This window comes from Olea europaea, chromosome 12, assembly GCF_002742605.1.
Source record: "Olea europaea var. sylvestris chromosome 12, O_europaea_v1, whole genome shotgun sequence".
In the NCBI taxonomy this organism is placed as follows: Eukaryota; Viridiplantae; Streptophyta; class Magnoliopsida; order Lamiales; family Oleaceae; genus Olea; species Olea europaea.
In genome coordinates this window covers 8,689,281-8,706,918 of record NC_036248.1, presented here as the reverse complement: position 1 = coordinate 8,706,918, position 17,638 = coordinate 8,689,281, and the positions used below count along the sequence as shown (strand labels likewise).

Sequence of the window (17,638 nt, the reverse complement as noted above, 5' to 3'; positions counted from 1 at the left end):
TTTTTACATTCCCTAAAAAGGAATAACACCTAGTGGGGAACAATGGAGAAGATCTAAGGGAGGAAGCAATTGACTAGGCCATTAATAGCTCCTTCAAAAAGGTTATCTCCTCCCCTTTCCATATATGTGAGGATTTAATAATCCAATGATCTCAAGGTTAATTAAATCCTTATTTACATGATTTTAATCTTCAAAGGAAAATTAATTTCCTATTTTGATGATTAAAGTTCATTAACCAACAATATGGTCAACAACTAACTTAGGCAATACATCATTCCCTTTGTTATATATATTGCTACCGGAGAAAGGAGGATAAACAAGGAAGCCAAATTTGACTGCAACAAGAGTAGTACACACTAAACAAACCAAGTAATAGATGATCTCTTACAAAAAACAAAACTAACCAAAATATCCATAAGAATCATATGAAAAATACTAATTTGAATCATAAAAAAGCTAAAACTCCAATCTTTAGTCATCAGATGAAATACAACAAAACCTTATGGAAAGATCAGTGTTATCAAGCGAGAGTTGGCCATGCCAATCAGATTTCTCAACAAACCAAGCAGCTCTATCTTCTCTACTCTGGTAAAACCCAAGACTTCTCACCCAGGCTTCTATGCATGGCAAGCTGTGAAAGTACAATGGCTTCGTTTTCTCCGGTGACTTTTGAAGCCACTCATACTCTGCTTCCAGTATCTCTGCTTCTTCTGACGATTGGAAATGGAAGATGAAAATTGGGTACCTGATGATAATTTCTTGAAAAATAAAGGGCACGTGATGGAAATTCTTGGAATGAAGGATGATGGTGTTGGAGAAACTGTGATGAATTTGAAGGTAGAAATGGTTTGCATTATTATTTTCCAATTTAAATTCTAATTTTTATGAATTTATATTTATTTTTCACCTGTTATGTAGCAATGAATTTGAAGGTGGAAGAACTAGTTAAAAGACGAATTACAGGGAGATTTCTTAGAAAATTAGAGAAGATGAAGAAAGGGTTTAAACGTCGTCGTCAGTATCGCTTGCATTGTCGTTATCACATGATTTTCCCGTGATTATGGTAAGAACTCAAAAGCGTGTCACCTTAACTATGTTTCAAGAGAAAAGCGTGCATTGTTGAAGAGTGTCCAATTTTCTTCATTCTTCGTTGAAAATTCGATGAAGTGCTCAATTTTTTTACTTTTTCCAAACATGTATAAATATTTTAATTATTTATTGTATCTGAAATAATTTACCACTATTTCATTGAATTGTAAATTTATAACGAATCAAGAGGCAATTATAGATATAGATCATGTAAAATTCAACAATAAAAAACTTAGTTGAAACTTATTCTGACTTATGTAGACATATAGTGAATTGACTTGACTCGATAGAATTGATTTGAACTCGATAGGGAGAGGGAGAGAGAGAGAGAGAGAGAGAGAGAGGTAAGTCAATTAAATTACTGAATTCGATATAAAAGGAAAAAAATATGATGAGATCACGATTCCTAACACTTCTCCTATCTATGTTAAAAATCCTAGTTCTCAATTGTGCATTTTTAATTACTTTCTTAAATTCATAATTTAATATTATAATTAAAATTAAAATCAATCTTCTTTAATTGTTTTTACCCAAAATTGAAGTTATGATAAATAGTCCTTGTAAAATAATAATTTAAACTCTTAGGTCCATTTCATTTTTTTTGTTCATAATATCTCCACCTGTGATTAAATTAGGCAAGTCGTTAGTATTGCCTTTACCTGTGTGTTGATTGATAATCTCACGAATTTTTCTTGATGATTACTTAGGAATGGATGATAAAATTTTGCCTACTGTGCCTGACGCATATAATGTTTGGAGAATAATTTTGATGCTTGGAGCTCTTCACCGCGTTCACACATTTTACTGGAGTATGAAGATGCAGGAAACAGAGCGATATCACCTCTCATAAAGGGTTGTGCTAACCAAGCAGCTACTGATATGGGCAGAGTTCTTGACATGGAAATTCAAGCTGATCAAGAAAACTTAGCACAATTCAAGGCTGCTAAAGAATACCCTTTGTTGTCAAAGGAGTTGTTCAGACTTTGAATGAACAGAGGTCAAGGCTGGGATGCCATGGCCGACACCTAGCTGGTACGATGACTACATGGTTCTCGTTAAACATAGCTTTCTATAGCCAAAACCTGACTCAAAAGGAAATATTTCCTACAATGAGACTCACAGCCAACCAGCCAAAATGAACTCTCAGCACTAAATGTTCGAGACTTTGAGTGCCATGTTCTTAATTGCCTTTCTGGGGACCTTCCCCGGTTACTGGTTCACAATATATTACAAAGACAAAATAGGCAAATTCTGAATCCAAATTATGGAGCTTTTTATGGTGTCCAGATTCATGCTTATTATCAGAATACGTTAGGATTACCTAACAACCGAAAATCACAAATGGGTGTTTATGGGGTGACATGTTTCTTTGCCAATTTTGGCCACAACAGTACCACATTCGTTCTTCCGGCCGAGCTATTCCCAATGAGAGTTAGATCCACTTGCCACATGCACAGTGCAGCATCGGGGAAAAGGCAGGGGCCATTATTGGTGCATTTGGAGTGCAAAAACTATACGCAAGATAGAAATGTAAACAAAATTAAGAAGGCCATGATCCTTTTGCCGTCACAAACCTGGTGGGATTCTTCTGCACTTCACTAGTAGGGAAACCATGGGACTGTATCTTGAGGAGATATCAGGAGAGGACGACAGCCTGAAGGAGACACAGATGCCACTCAGTCAGTCGGACACCGACTACAGTGGAGTTATCGGCTGCCATGCAACCTCACATGGTGCCACATGATTCTGCACAGTGCTACCGTGTTACTGATAAGTTGGATTATACGCGCAGTTTTGATTGTTATGGCAAGTGTTTGTTCAATTGCAAAACCAATACTTCCTATTATAATCTACAAATAGCCATAGAATTAGAAGGTGAAGTTGCAAAAAAATTAATGGGACATTACCCACTTGGCAGTGTTTTTTGTGCACTTTATAGCAAGCATGTCTTAATCAACTTCTTTTACTTTTCGATTTTCTGATGACAAGTGATAATATAATGATTGGAAACATGGAACGTTGTTCACGACGCCATAAAACCAAGAATGATGCAAGTCTTATGAGCTTAAACTAGCCTATTTGACTAGGTGCCTCCCGGTCGGCACAAAAGCAACATAAACGTTCCATGACTCGATTGAGCAAAGAAGCCCATTCCATGAGACTTCTAATTCAATTTTGTTTTCTGCTGTGGATGTTCAGCAAAGGACATGCGACTCTCTGCAACACTGGCCACAAGAGAGTGAGATTAATTATAAACTTTACTCCATGTCTGATTGCATGCTCATCAGGCAGTTCACTTGAAGAAGCCTGCTACATGGACAGGGCCGCCATTTAGAAAAACCCTTACTTCAATTCAGCCTTCAACTAACAGAAGAACACGGAAAAGTCAAATGAGCAAATCAAGTAATCTAGTTCGTGGTCATGCAGTTTATTAATTCACCAAGACAGGATGGCATTGGTATCGTCATTGAGCGAAGATTTATTTGCTGAGACAGTCCTGCAAAGAAATGTGTATGAATAAAGAAGATAATCCCAATGATAACGTCAAATTTGCTCTCTGTTCAGAAATCGCTAGAGTTCTTTGAACGTGAATTGTCACATCTCCAGAAGAAACCATTAACACTACCTGAGTTCAGCAAAACTATAGGAACTTCGAGCCTCAAGCAATAAACTTCAGGCAACGAGTATCATTGTGGATAGCCCGGCACTTGATTGAACAGAAACGCATTCTGTGAGAAAGAGGTGCAGGGAGTCAGGCGCCATGATTGGGCGCCATGGCGCCCGACTCAGCTGTATATATAGCTGGTGTTTTCCCCTTCATTGTACACCCGGTTTTGGAGAGAAAAGTGAGAGAGCTTGGATTGAATTTAACAAGTAAGAGGTTGTTCTTCTTGGGTATAAATTCAAAGCTATTTTCTTTTCTTGTGGATTAACTTGAGGTTTGTTCAAGTAATCTAATCCATTGTTCCTCATTTATATATTGAAATCATTTCTTCCTTATTTTCTTGTTCTTGAAGTGGTTTGGAAATTTTCACATTGTCAAGCTTAATTTCTTGGGCAATCTTTAGGAGGTCATTTTCTCAATAATTTGGTATCAGAGCTTCTTCTTAAATCAAGGTGGTTAAGTTTCGATTTTTGGTGAGTTGCTTGAACTTTGTTGTGCACACAAGGTGTTTGTGAAAATTCCCAAATGAACTTTGGTGATTTATTTTTGGTAAACAAGTGGATAAATCATGTCTACTAGAGGAATGGTGAAGATTGGGAAGTATGAGATAGAGAAATTCAATGGGAAGAATGATTTTTCATATTGGAGAATGCAAATGAAAAATTTGTTGATTTCTCAAAAGTTGTACAAGGCATTGGCGGGAAAGGAGAAGAAGCACGTTGATATGTAGGACGAGGATTGGGAAGAGCTAGATCTTGAGGCACGAGCGTCTATCATTCTTTGCCTTGAAAGAGATGTTGCTTTCTTGGTTGATAGTGAGGTAACGGCGGCGGAGGTGTGGACAAAGTTGGAGGCGAACTTCATGACAAAGACTCTAACAAATTGGATCTATTTGAAATCCAAATTGTATACTTGCAAGATGGATGAAGGTACACCAATTCGGGAGTACGTCAACAAGTTTGATAGGATCATATCGGATTTGAAGGACATTGATGTGGAAGTTGATGATGAGGATCAAGCACTTCTACTACTTCTTTCATTGCCAGAGTCTTACAAGAACCTAGTACAAACATTGATGCTTGTGGGTGATAAACTTGTGATGGAGGACACTAGAACGTCACTTCTAGCGGATGATCTTCGAAAGATTGCAACTAGTGGCATGTCTACCATTGGTAACAAGGAGCAAGATCAAGGATTATTTGTAAGGGGTAGAAGTAATGTGCGACCAAATGGTAAGGGAGAAAAATCTAGATCGGGTTCTAGACCTCTTGCGGAAAGGTCTTGTTCCAAATGCGGCGAGCTTGGGCATTTCAAGGCGAATTTTCCTAACAAAAAGGGTTGGAAGAAGAACAATAAGAACACCAACAACGGGAAGGTGCAAGTCAAGCAAAAGGTAAGCTATGCCTCGGAAGGAGGGAAAAGCGATGAGTGCTACACCATCTCTTGTGATGAAGAAATCTCCGGTAAGTGGTTCTTGACTCTGGATGCTCTTACCATATGTGTCCAAATAGGAAGTGGTTTACTACCTATAGAAGCACTGATGGTGGAACCGTGTTGATGGGTAATAACCATTCTTGTAAAACGGTGGGGCTCGGTTCAATTAGAATCAAGATGCATGATGGAGTGGTTAGAACATTGATAGATGTTAGACATGTTCCTGATTTGCGAAAGAACCTTATCTCTGTTGGTGCCTTAGACTCCGGTGGTTGCAAGATTGTAACATGGAATGGAGTAAAGAAGGTTGTTCGTGGTTCTTTGATTATGATGAAGGGTATTCGTGAAGGCAATCTCTATGCTCTTCAGGGTACTACAGTTACTGAAGATGTAGCAATTGGAACAAGTGGAAGTGGTGGAGACCCATGTGAGTGCACTCGGCTATGGCATAGGAGGCTTAGGCATATGTCTGAAAAGGGGCTAGATTCGCTAGTTAAGAAAGGTTTGCTAAAGAACTTGAAGAAGCCTTGCATGGATTTTTGCGAGCATTGCGTGTTCGGTAAAGCACACCAAGTTCAGTTCCAGCCAAGCAAACATAGAAGCAGAGGCATTCTTGACTATGTGCACACGGATGTATGGGGTCCGGCTTTTGTCACTTCCAAAGGCGGTTCCAGGTATTTTGTTACATTTGTTGATGATTATTCTAGATATGCTTGGATTTATTTTTTGAAGCATAAGAATGAGGTATTCGACACTTTCAAGAAGTGGAAAGCAATGGTTGAAAACAAAACAGGAAAGAAATTGAAGACACTGCGATCTAATAACGGTACTGAGTATACAGATGGTGCTTTCAAGGAGTTCTGCGGTAAGGAAGGCATTGTGAGACACTGGACGGTTAGAAATACACCGCAGCAAAATGGGGTCGCGAAAAGACTGAATCGCACATTTCGAGAGAAATCGATGTGTATGCGATCCTATGCTGGTTTGGGCAGAGAATGGTGGGCAGAGTCGATTGCAAATGCTTGCTACATTGTGAACCGGTCTCCACATTCAAGGTTAGATGGAGATGTACCTTACAGGGTATTGACAGGAGAACATGCAGATTATGAGAAACTCAGAATATTCGGATGCACAGCCTACTATCATGTCAACGAGGGAAAGCTCGATGCGAGGGCCAAGAAAGCTATATTCTTGGCGTATGCAGCAGGTGTTAAAGGCTATCGCCTTTGGTGTGTAGAGGATTCTAAGTTCATAATCAGTAGAGATGTTACTTTTGATGAGAACTCCATGATAGCTTCATTGAAAGCTACAGTGCCCGGTGGTGATGATGTTGAGACTACAATGTCTCAAGTTGTTGACATAGAACCTAGAGATCAACCTGATTCTAGGCATGCTCAAGAGGAGCATCAAACAAACACTCAAGATGAGAGTGATGATGGGCCTGAACAAGAGGCGATTCAGCAAGAGAATGTACAGGCACAGCAACAACAACAGCTTGCAGATAACTTGGCTTCCTCTAAGCCACGTCGTACTTACAAGCAAGTTCTAAAGTTGGGGTCAGACGAGCCTTTGAGGCACTATGGGCAGACAAATTTGGTTGAGTATACACTCTCGGTGGAGGATGATGAGCCTACCACTTTCAAGGAAGCTATTTTAAACAACAATAGCGAGAGTTGGTTGGCGGCAATGGAAGAAGAGATGGAATCATTTCACAAAAGCCAAACATGGGAGGTTGTCCCATTGCCCATAGGTAAGAAAGCTATTGGTTGCAAGTGGTTGTACAAAAAGAAAGAGGATCCTACCAAGCTCGGTGGTACAAGATTCAAAGCGAGGTTAGTGGCAAAGGGGTTTGCACAAAGAGAGGGAGTTGACTACAATGAGATCTTTTCTCTGGTGGTCAAGCACACTTCCATTCGGGTGCTATTGAGTATTGTTGCTCATCACGATCTTGAGCTAGAACAACTCGATGTCAAAATCGCCTTCTTGCACGGGGACTTGGATGAGGAGATCTATATGCATCAACCTGAGGGCTACAAGGTTGAGGATAAGGAACGTCAGGTATGTCGCTTGAGAAAATCACTATATGGATTGAAGCAATCTCCTCGACAGTGGTACAAGCGATTTGACTCCTTCATGCTAAAGCATGGTTTCTCCAAAAGTGAGTATGACTGTTGTGTTTATATTCGAAAACTTCGGGGAGGTACCTATATCTATCTTCTTCTGTACGTGGATGACATGCTTATCGCTTCGAAAAGTAAGGTGGAGATAGATAAGTTGAAATCTCAACTTGGTAAAGAGTTTGAGATGAAGGATATGGGGGCTGCTAGGAAAATACTGGGTATGGAGATTAGAAGAGAGAGGACGAACTGGCGAATGTTCTTGAGTCAGAAAGGCTACATTGAGCGGGTTATTGCTAGGTTCGGGTTGCAAGGTGCAAAGTCGGTGGTAACTCCATTGGCTCCACATTTCAAGCTCACTAGTAAACAATCTCCTACTACAGCGGAAGAAAAGGTACGCATCGATCGTGTGCCTTATGCTAGTGCAGTTGGCAGTTTGATGTATGCCATGGTGTGTACACGCCCAGATATTTCACAGGCGGTGAGTGTGGTCAGAAGATTCATGGCGAATCCGGAAAAGGTACACTGGGAAGTTGTGAAGTGGATCCTTAGGTACTTAAAAGGTACCGCGGATACGGGTTTATGTTTTGGTGGAGATGCATGTCATATAAGTGGGTTTGTGGACTCGGATTATGCAGGTGATTTAGATAGATGACGATCTACTACTGGATATGTGTTTTGCATACATGGTACCCCAGTTAGTTGGAGATCGATGTTACAGGCTACAGTTGCTCTTTCTACTACATAGGCCGAGTATATGGCCATGGCAGAGGGAGTGAAGGAAGCATTGTGGTTATGGGGTCTTCTAGATGATTTGGGGATTGAGCAGGATTGTGTGGACTTGTGGTGTGATAGCCAGAGTGCGATTCACTTGACTAAGAATCAGGTTCATCATGCTCGAACCAAGCATATTGACGTCAGGTATCATTTTGTGCGTGATGTTATAGAAGAAGGTGATATTTCACTCTCGAAGGTACACACAAATGAGAACCCAGCTGACATGTTAACCAAAGTGGTAACGGGTAGCAAGTTTCACCATTGCTTGGACTTGCTTTACATTAGTCCGTGTTGATATACTCGAGTGGGCATGGCCCTTCGGGGCGGGGTTGAAATGAGGTGAAGAGTATATGAAGATGGAGGTGAACTACGGAGGCTTGATCCCGAATTTTGGGTACGTAGGCAACCATGGTTTGAATGGTGCAGCCGAGTTTGGCGCTTGCTGCTTCTTCTTGTGTTCGTCCAAAATTTGAGATCTATCAAATGATGTACGAGGTGGAGAATTGTGAGAAAGAAGTGCAGGGAGTCAGGCGCCATGGCGCCCAAATTGTGAATAATGGACCACTGATGCAGGCGCCATGGCGCCTAAGGTTCTGAACGATCTTGGCGCCATGGCGCCCGACTCAGCTATATATATAGCTGGTGTTTTCCCCTTCATTGTACACCCAATTTTGGAGAGAAAAGTGAGAGAGCTTGGATTGAATTTAACAAGTAAGAGGTTGTTCTTCTTGGGTATAAATTCCAAGCTATTTTCTTTTCTTGGGGATTAACTTGAGGCTTGTTCAAGTAATCTAATACATTGTTCCTCATTTATATATTGAAATCATTTCTTCCTTATTTTCTTGTTCTTGAAGTGGTTTGGAAATTTTCACATTGTCAAGCTTAATTTCTTGGGCAATCTTTGGGAGGTCATTTTCTCAACACATTCCACATTGTATGCATGTGTAGTTTGCAGAAAACCCACAAACTGTGCAAAAATGGCGTCGAGCGATAGATCTTGGAGGTCCCACAGCTGCTCTGAAGTAGGAGGGCACATGAGGAGGCAATGACTCTAGGCTTGCCTAATTCCAACATCATTCAATCAGAACTGATACTCGAGCCAACTAACATTAGCGAGGAAATAATAGAGAGCAGAGTCTTGCTTTCATAATCTTTACCTCGTTTAAGAGCTCAAGGAATGTTCTCGGGGCCCTCTTAGCATCTTCAAGAGCTTTAGCTTGACGAGTTTTACATTTCGTGCTTTTGGATCGCTTCTTTTGATACACTGCAGCATAAGTTACATAAAAAGATCACTAATTTGACAAGATGATGATGCAGAATGGCCCAATTATTGATAATATAAATCCACCATCTAATCACGTGATCAGAGGAGGCAATTAACAGACCTAACAGGTGGTCAAAAAAACATGGAAACATGAAAATATTGCTAAAGAGAGGCAAGCAGAGAGTAGATGGATATAGAGATCATAACTAAGGAATAATGATATTCTCGTAGATATTTCTGCAATAAATCTAATGCACAAAGGATTATGGACAACTAAGTTTAGGTACTTCCATAACAAGAGGAAAGCCGCGATCAAGGACAGAGAACAGAAACTCGCATTTTTTAAGCTCTATCACCCTTTCTCAAGGTAACATGATAAATCATTCTGTTAGGTTTTAAAGTTGTTCGCAATCTGTGAACGAATACATAGTTGTATAGACGTTTTGAAAAGTCAAAGGGTCAAGTTGTAATTTACTTAGAGGGCTTAGAAGTCATTGGAGTCGGGTTTGGAACACTGGAAAAGTTGCCGAATTTTCGCTGGATTGTTGCCAAGCCGCTGCTCGAGCGTCAAAAACAGTAAACACATTGCTCGCCTATCGCCTACCCTTCGCTCGAGCGAAACTGTTTTGCTCGCTTATCGCCGAGATCTCGCTCAAGCGACAGACCGAACTAAAAATCCCTAGTTAGCGACTTTCGAGATTTTGGAGAGGCCCATACTACCCAAAACACCTACGTATATAAACCATAGCGCCTCCACACGAAAATTCTATGGGATTGAACATTGTGAAACTTCATAATCATCCACGACCTTCTTTCTATCCTACTTTGCTTGAGTGTTGCTATTGAAGAAAATATCAAACACACATAAATCAATCACCAAAAATAGAACTTCCAAACATCTGTCAAATGGTTGAAGATCGAGGAAGGTGATCGGAGTTACGATCGAGGGAGAACGAGGAGTTCTCAGGAATCCGCAGGAGATAAACGAACTCAAGAAGCCGGGAGTTGGTGCAGGAGCACGCATTCTAGGAGGGCTTTGGAAAATTGCAGTCAGGAGGTCAGAAAGCTCTAGTGTTGATAGAGTCTGGCAGTACTGTAAGTTTAATCGTTTATAGTGGATTCATACTGACTTGGGCCCAGAGTTTTTAATCCCGCAAGGGTTTTCTTCGTCAACAAATCTCTCGTGTTATTTACTTTCTGCAATTTACTATATTGTGGCAATTAACTGTATGATAGTGTGCTTGTGGTTGTTCTGGATGATTTAATAAGTGTGACTTGTTGCATTTATTAATTAACTAGTTTAAATTCCATATAATCACCTATTCACCCCCTCCCCCTCCTTCTAGGTGTAATTTGGGTCAAACGATATTGTTTTCACATTCATGTTACGGCGGATCTAACTGATCCAGGTCACTGCTGTTCCTTTTAGTAAAAGCACAAGTAATTAACCATTTCATTTCAGAGGTTCTCAAAAATGGAATTAGAATGTCACTGTCAACAGAGATCTGATGGGGCCCTAAGTGTTATACAGGTTATATTTACCCGTAATTCCGGCATTATCATTTTCCAAGGCTTCAAGGCGAGCCAGGATTGCCTACATTTTGTTATGATCGTGGAATATGTTAGAAAATCAAATTAGATCCAAATATAAATTAAATCCTAGGATCAACATCATGCTAAATTACTAGGATTCACAGATTCGGATAATATACCTGTATCCATTGTAAACGATTGCCTACTGTTGCGGAATTACTGCGACAATCGACTACGTACCGATGAATGCAAATGAAGAGGGTGGTTTTGTGATCTTCCCCAACCAAATCTCCTTATTCCTCAATGGGACCGTGATTTCTCTTCTTGATGGGGAGAAGGGAAAAAGTGTATGATTTGGTATATTGGGGACCATAACCAAAATAACCTTTATATACTACTTAATTAAGGTTCCCATTATCCCTTAATTAAAGTAATATTAGCCGGTATCTACTCACTTAGTCCATATTAATTTGAGTAGTCTATGGGCATACAAAAAATAGACCACTTGATTTTTGCCCATTATATTAAATAGCTAATATAATTGTATTAATATGTTGCCAATATTAATTTAGGAAAATCGTGTTTTTCTAACAATCTCCCACTTGGCTACATATTATTCCTTAAACAATTATATTACAAAACTCCTTAGGCGCACATCTGTATGCTATTTATCATTAGACTGCTCCTTAAACAATCTTGTCCATCTCATATACTAATAATGGAACCACCGCAACTTTCATCACAATACATTAGTGATTAAACCACGATGATCAACATATTAATACACTTAATGACATAGATCAAATATGGATGAGTAGCATGGAAATTTACATGAAATGTGATCTCAAACATGCCTATTTCCAACTAGTCCTTCTTTAGTCTTTAGTGAGATCATTCCAAAGTCCTTAATGCAATGCAAACATTGCACAATGAAAACACAAGCAAACTCAGAAATAGAATCATAGACCATCAACTTTATTCTGCAGAAGGTTAAATAATTTAATGTCTAAAGCAAACATATAAAACATAAAATTGACTCCCACTAGACTAGAATATCCTCAAAAATATGTGAGCAGTGTGCTCATGAAAGACCTTCGGCGTTAAGCCCTTGGTTAGTGGGTCCGCTAGCATGGAATTTGTTCCTATATGTTCTATGGAAATCTGTTTATCTTGAACTCTCTCCTTAACAACTAGAAACTTGGTATCAATGAATTTCGACTTTGCGAACTCCTATTGTTGTTGGAGTAAAGCACCGCTGAGTTATTGTCACAATAAATCTTTAATGGTTTGTCAATGCCATCTACCCCTCGTAGTCCAGTGACAAAGTTTCGTAGCCATATTCCATGGTTGGATGCCTCATAACAAGCAATGAACTCCACAGCCATGGTTGAAGAAGCTATGAGAGTCTGTTTAGCAGACTTCCATGAGATAGCTCCTCCAGCCAACATAAAGACGTAGCCTGATGTGGAGCGTCTGCTATCTTGGCATCCCGCAAAATCAGAGTCAGAGAACCCGGTGATCTCTAAACTATCTGATCTCCGATAAGTGAGCATGTAGTCTTTTGTTCTCTTCAAATAACGCATCACGCGTTTGGCTACTTTCCAATGTTGCATGCCAGGATCACTCAAGTATCTACCCAAAACTCCCACTATAAATGCTATGTCGGGACGAGTTCAAATTAGAGCGTACATTAGACTCCCTACCACTGATGCATAGGGAATCTTCTGCATCTCTTCTCTTTCAAGATCATTATTGAGGTACTGTTTGAGACTAAACTTGTCTCCTTTAGAGATGGGCGTGTCTCTTGGTCTACTATCTTTCATGCCAAATCTACTCAAAACTTTATCGATATAGCTCTTTTGTGAAAGTCCAAGGATACCTCGAGAACGATCTCTCAGTATCTGAATACCTAATACAAAAGAGGCATCCCCAAGATCTTTCTTCTCGAATTTCTTCGTCAGAAATTTCTTGGTTTCATACAATAAGCCTATATCACTGCTAGTGAGTAGAATATCATCAACACATAATACCAAGAAGATATATTTACTCCCACTGAACTTATGATATACACGGTCATCAACAACATTTGCCTCAAAATCGTACGAGGTAATGATTTGATGGAACTTGTGATACCATTGACGGGAAGCTTGTTTGAGACCGTAGATGGATTTCTTCAACTTACAAACCATAGACTTTGGATCTCCTGATACAAAGCTTTCTGGTTGTACCATGTAAATCGTCTCATCAATGTCTCCATTGAGAAACGCAATCTTGACATCCATCTGATGTAGCTCTAGATCAAAATGAGCCACTAGTGCCATTATTGTTCTAAAAGAGTCTTTCGAAGATACCGGAGAGAAAGTCTCTTTGTAGTCTATGCCTTCCTTTTGAGTAAAGTATTTAGCGACTAGACGAGGTTTATATCTCTTGACACTGCCTCTTGAATCCCTCTTAGTTTTAAATATCCACTTACAACCAATGGGCTTCACACCTTTAGGCAACTCAACGAGATCCCAAACGTCATTATCTTTCATAGACTTTATCTCATCTTTCATGGCATCAATCCATTTCTGAGAGTTAGAACTGCGTATGGCCTGATGGAAGTTGATCGGGTCATTCTCCGTTAAACCAACGCCATCCTCATGTTCTTAAAGAAAGACGATATAATCATCTGAAATCGCATTTCTTCTCTCCTTAGTGGATCTCCTTCATAGCACTTCTTGAGGTTGTTGAGTTTGTTCTATAGGTGGTGCTTGAGGAAGAATCTCATTGTTGTCTTGGTTTGAAACAATGTCAGGAATAGGAGCCTGAACATTGTCATCTATTGCCAGAACTGTGTCTTGAACAACAATAGGTACAGAGACCTGATTGCAGTCAATAACATATTCTTCTTCAAAGACAACGTTCCTTATGTTTCCTTTCCCTCCAAACTCAATATCCTCAAGGAATCTCGCATTTCCCGTTTCAAAGAAGGATATTGATGTGGGATAGTAAAACTTATAGCCCCAAGAGCGTTCAACGTAACCAACAAAATAGCAGCTAACCGTCCTTGAGTCCAGTTTTCTTTCATGTGGCCTATAAGGCCGTGCCTCAGCTGGACAACCCCAAATGTGCAAGTGCTTAATGCTAGGCTTCTTGCCTGTCCACAACTCATAAGGGGTTTTGGCAACTGCCTTTCTTGGTACCCTGTTAAGAATGTACACTGCGGTCTTCAAAGCTTCTCCCCAAAGTGACTCTGGTAAGGAGGAATGACTTATCATACTCCTTACCATATCCTTAAGAGTTCGATTTCGTCGTTCTGCAACACCATTCATACTAGGTTTGCCCGGCATGGTGTATTACGGAACAATTCCACACTCATTGAGGAAAATAGCGAAGGGTCCTGGACGTTGTTCTCCTGATCCATTATATCTTCCGTAGTATTCACCACCACGGTCAAATTTGATAGCCTTTATTTTCTTTCAAGTTAAAGTTCAACTTCAGCTTTAAAAGACTTGAAAACATCCAGGGATTGAGACTTCTTGTGTATTAAATATATGTAACCGAATCTAGAGTAATCGTCTATGAACATAATGAAGTATTGTTGTCCATTCCAAGAAGCCGTAGAGAATGGGCCACAGATATCAGTATGTATCAGTTCTAAGACGTCTGTAGCTCTCTCGGCACCTAATTTTCTCATGTTTGTTCTTTTCCCCTTGATGCACTCAACACAAACTTGGAAGTTTGTTAAATCTAGGGGTTCAAGAATTTCATCCGACACAAGCCTCTGAATTCTCTGCTTAGAGATATGACCTAAACGCTTGTGCCATAAAGTGGCAGAATTCTCACTTAATTTTTGCTTTGTACCACGTGAACTTGTTTGCAGTATTTCGTTATAGGAACTAACAATATCAAGTATATACAGATTATCAATCATATAATCGGAACCAACAAAATTTGAATTTTGATAGAGACTAACTTTATTATTTCCAAATGAACAAGAAAATCCTGATTTGTCCAAACTAGAAATAGAAATTAAATTCCATCTAAAGGACGGTGCAACAAATGTCTCAAACAAATCCAAATAAAACCCAGTTTTTAATTGTAATCTGAAAGTTCCTTTAGCCTCTACCGCAACTTTATTGCCATCGCCCACAAAGATGAATCTTTCAGCATCATTTGGCGATCGGCTCCACAGGCAATCCTGCATGGACATACTTATATGAGTAATAGCACCAAAATCTACCCACCAAGTATCCTTAGGTACAGAAGCTAAATTAACTTCAGAACAAACTAAAGTTAGAAGCATGCCCTTCTTTACACGCCAGGCAGCGTACTTGGGACACTCCTTCTTCATGTGTCCCGACTTCTTGCAGAAGTAGCAGGTAAACTCCTTATCCTGCTTCTTTTACTTCTTCTGCTGAGAAGTTCCTTCCACAGCATCCTTAGCTCTCTTCTTTTTCTTGTTCTGAGAGTTTGAGGCCAAGTGAGCACTCTCAGTCTTATCACGCTGTTGCCTCTCTTCTTCTTGCACACAGTGAGATATAAGCTCATTTAGGGACCATTTGTCCTTCTGAGTGTTATAACTCACTTTGAATTGTCCAAAGTGCGCAGGAAGAGAGACCAAAATTAAGTGCACGAACAAGTCATCAGACAGCTCCAACTTAAGCGACTTGAGTTTTGATGCGAGATGAGACATCTCCATGATGTACTCCCTTATGTTCCCTTTACCCTTATACTTCATGGAAACGAGTTTAGCCAAAAGGTTACTCGCCTCCGATTTTTCATTCTTGGCAAAATATTGCTCAATTTCTTCAAGGAACTTCTTGGCACTCCCGCTCTCAGTAATAGAGCCCCGAAACGCTTCCGGAATGGAATGTTCCATGATCATCAAGCACATCCGGTCAGAGCGATCCCACTTTTCAATTTTACCCTCATTGGGGTTTTCCAGAGTAGAAGCGGGTCGATCTGAACGAAGTGCAAGATCCAAATCCATACAGCCAAGGAAAATTTTCACGGCTTCTTTCCAAACTTTAAAGTTCGTCCCGCTCAACATTGGGATGTTGCTGACTTGAGCAGAGACGTTCGCAGCATTAACAACAGAAACTGTATAGAGAACAAAATAAGCAAGCATGTCAAATAAGAAAATTAAGACACGCACAAATAATCCAGATTTTGGGATCCATCTCAAGATACCTAGTACGACATTAATTCCTAGTCTTTGGACAGAGAAATTAACTGTAATTGGTACTCTTGGTGCAATGATCAAACATTGACAATCAATTCTGTCAAATAATAGCCTTTCTTTGGACCGACTATTATTCACATGAAATGTCTTTATAATTGTCACACATTTATCATCACAAGCACGTTGTTATTTGGCCAAATTGTGTCTTCCTTTGGGCCGAGCACAATTCGCATAAATAACTCCGTACAAAACATCTATGTATTTTCAATTAAATCAATCTACACAATAGGGGTTACTTTGGCAACATGTTGCTTTAATCAATTAAATTGAATATACTAGACATCCAAAGGGAACAATCAAAACCAAAGTTTTGAATTTATTTTAAAACTTAAAATTGGAAAAACTGAATTCTGAAATATGAATGGGCTGAACAAAATGAATCAATTTCCAATTTTATGTCTACCACAATCTATATATATATATATATATATATATATATATTTTATTTTAAACCAAAAGGCACATGTCTTGGACCCATTATTAAACAAAAGTCAACAATTGCAACTGAATCATATAATGCAATTGAAATTGATCCATTGTGAAAGGTTACGTGTATTACCAATCTATACTAAATATGCCAAATAGTATTCTGTCATACACCATTCTATATTGACTCCATTATGAGGCATAAAACAAGGGTCAAAAAATGCGGCTAATTCATGCAGTTGAAATTCTGATTTCTAGATCCATAATGAAGGTCACAGATTTTGACAGTGATCTACATGCTACCAAAAGTGATGTATCCATTATAAACAGTCCAAAATTGCTGACTTGCTATTGATGCAATTGAAATTCATTATAAAATGATCCGAAACTGCAGATGTCTAAAAGGCAGATGAAATTCAGATCCAAAAAAAAAACTTAAAATGGACACGAACAGAATTTAAAATCAATACTAACTGTGCCAAAAATTTCGAGATCCGATTTTGCCGAATGCATCAAGAATAATTCTTAAACTTAACAGTTTAAGGAATTTCACAAAATTCAAACATTCTATTCGAGAAAAATAATCCAAATATCATACGAATAGAACATGCACAAATCCTAATAATCTAGCAAATGATGATCGTTTTGATACCACTTGTTAGAAAATCAAATTAGATCCAAATATAAATTAAATCTTAGGATCAACATCATGCTAAATTACTAGGATTCACAGATTCGGATAATATACCTGTATCCATTGTAAACGATTGCCTACTGTTGCGGAATTACTGCGACAATCGACTACATACCGATGAATGCAAATGAAGAGGGTGGTTTTGTGATCTTCCCCAACCAAATCTCCTTATTCCTCAATGAGACCGTGATTTCTCTTCTTGATGGGGAGAAGGAAAAAAAGTGTATGATTTGGTATATTGGGGACCATAACCAAAATAACCTTTATATACTACTTAATTAAGGTTCCCATTATCTCTTAATTAGAGTAATATTAGCTGGTATCTACTCACTTAGTCCATATTAATTTGAGTAGTCTATGGGCATACAAAAAATAGACCACTTGATTTTTGCCCATTATATTAAATAGCTAA

At 39.2% G+C, this 17,638-nt stretch overlaps 1 protein-coding gene and 1 pseudogene across 1 annotated transcript; one reads left to right on the top strand and one right to left on the bottom strand.

Annotated features, from left to right (window-relative positions):
• The first annotated feature begins 723 nt into the window (after window positions 1-723).
• LOC111406541 lies at window positions 724-2,983 on the top strand (annotated as a pseudogene).
• A 12,283-nt stretch (window positions 2,984-15,266) lies between these two features.
• LOC111406540 lies at window positions 15,267-17,290 on the bottom strand. Its single transcript, XM_023035948.1, has 2 exons — window positions 17,281-17,290; window positions 15,267-15,964 (listed from the first exon to the last, which is right to left on the bottom strand). Exons 1-2 carry the CDS (start codon window positions 17,288-17,290, stop codon window positions 15,267-15,269), a joined length of 708 nt encoding a protein of 235 aa, XP_022891716.1.
• Window positions 17,291-17,638: the final 348 nt, after the last annotated feature.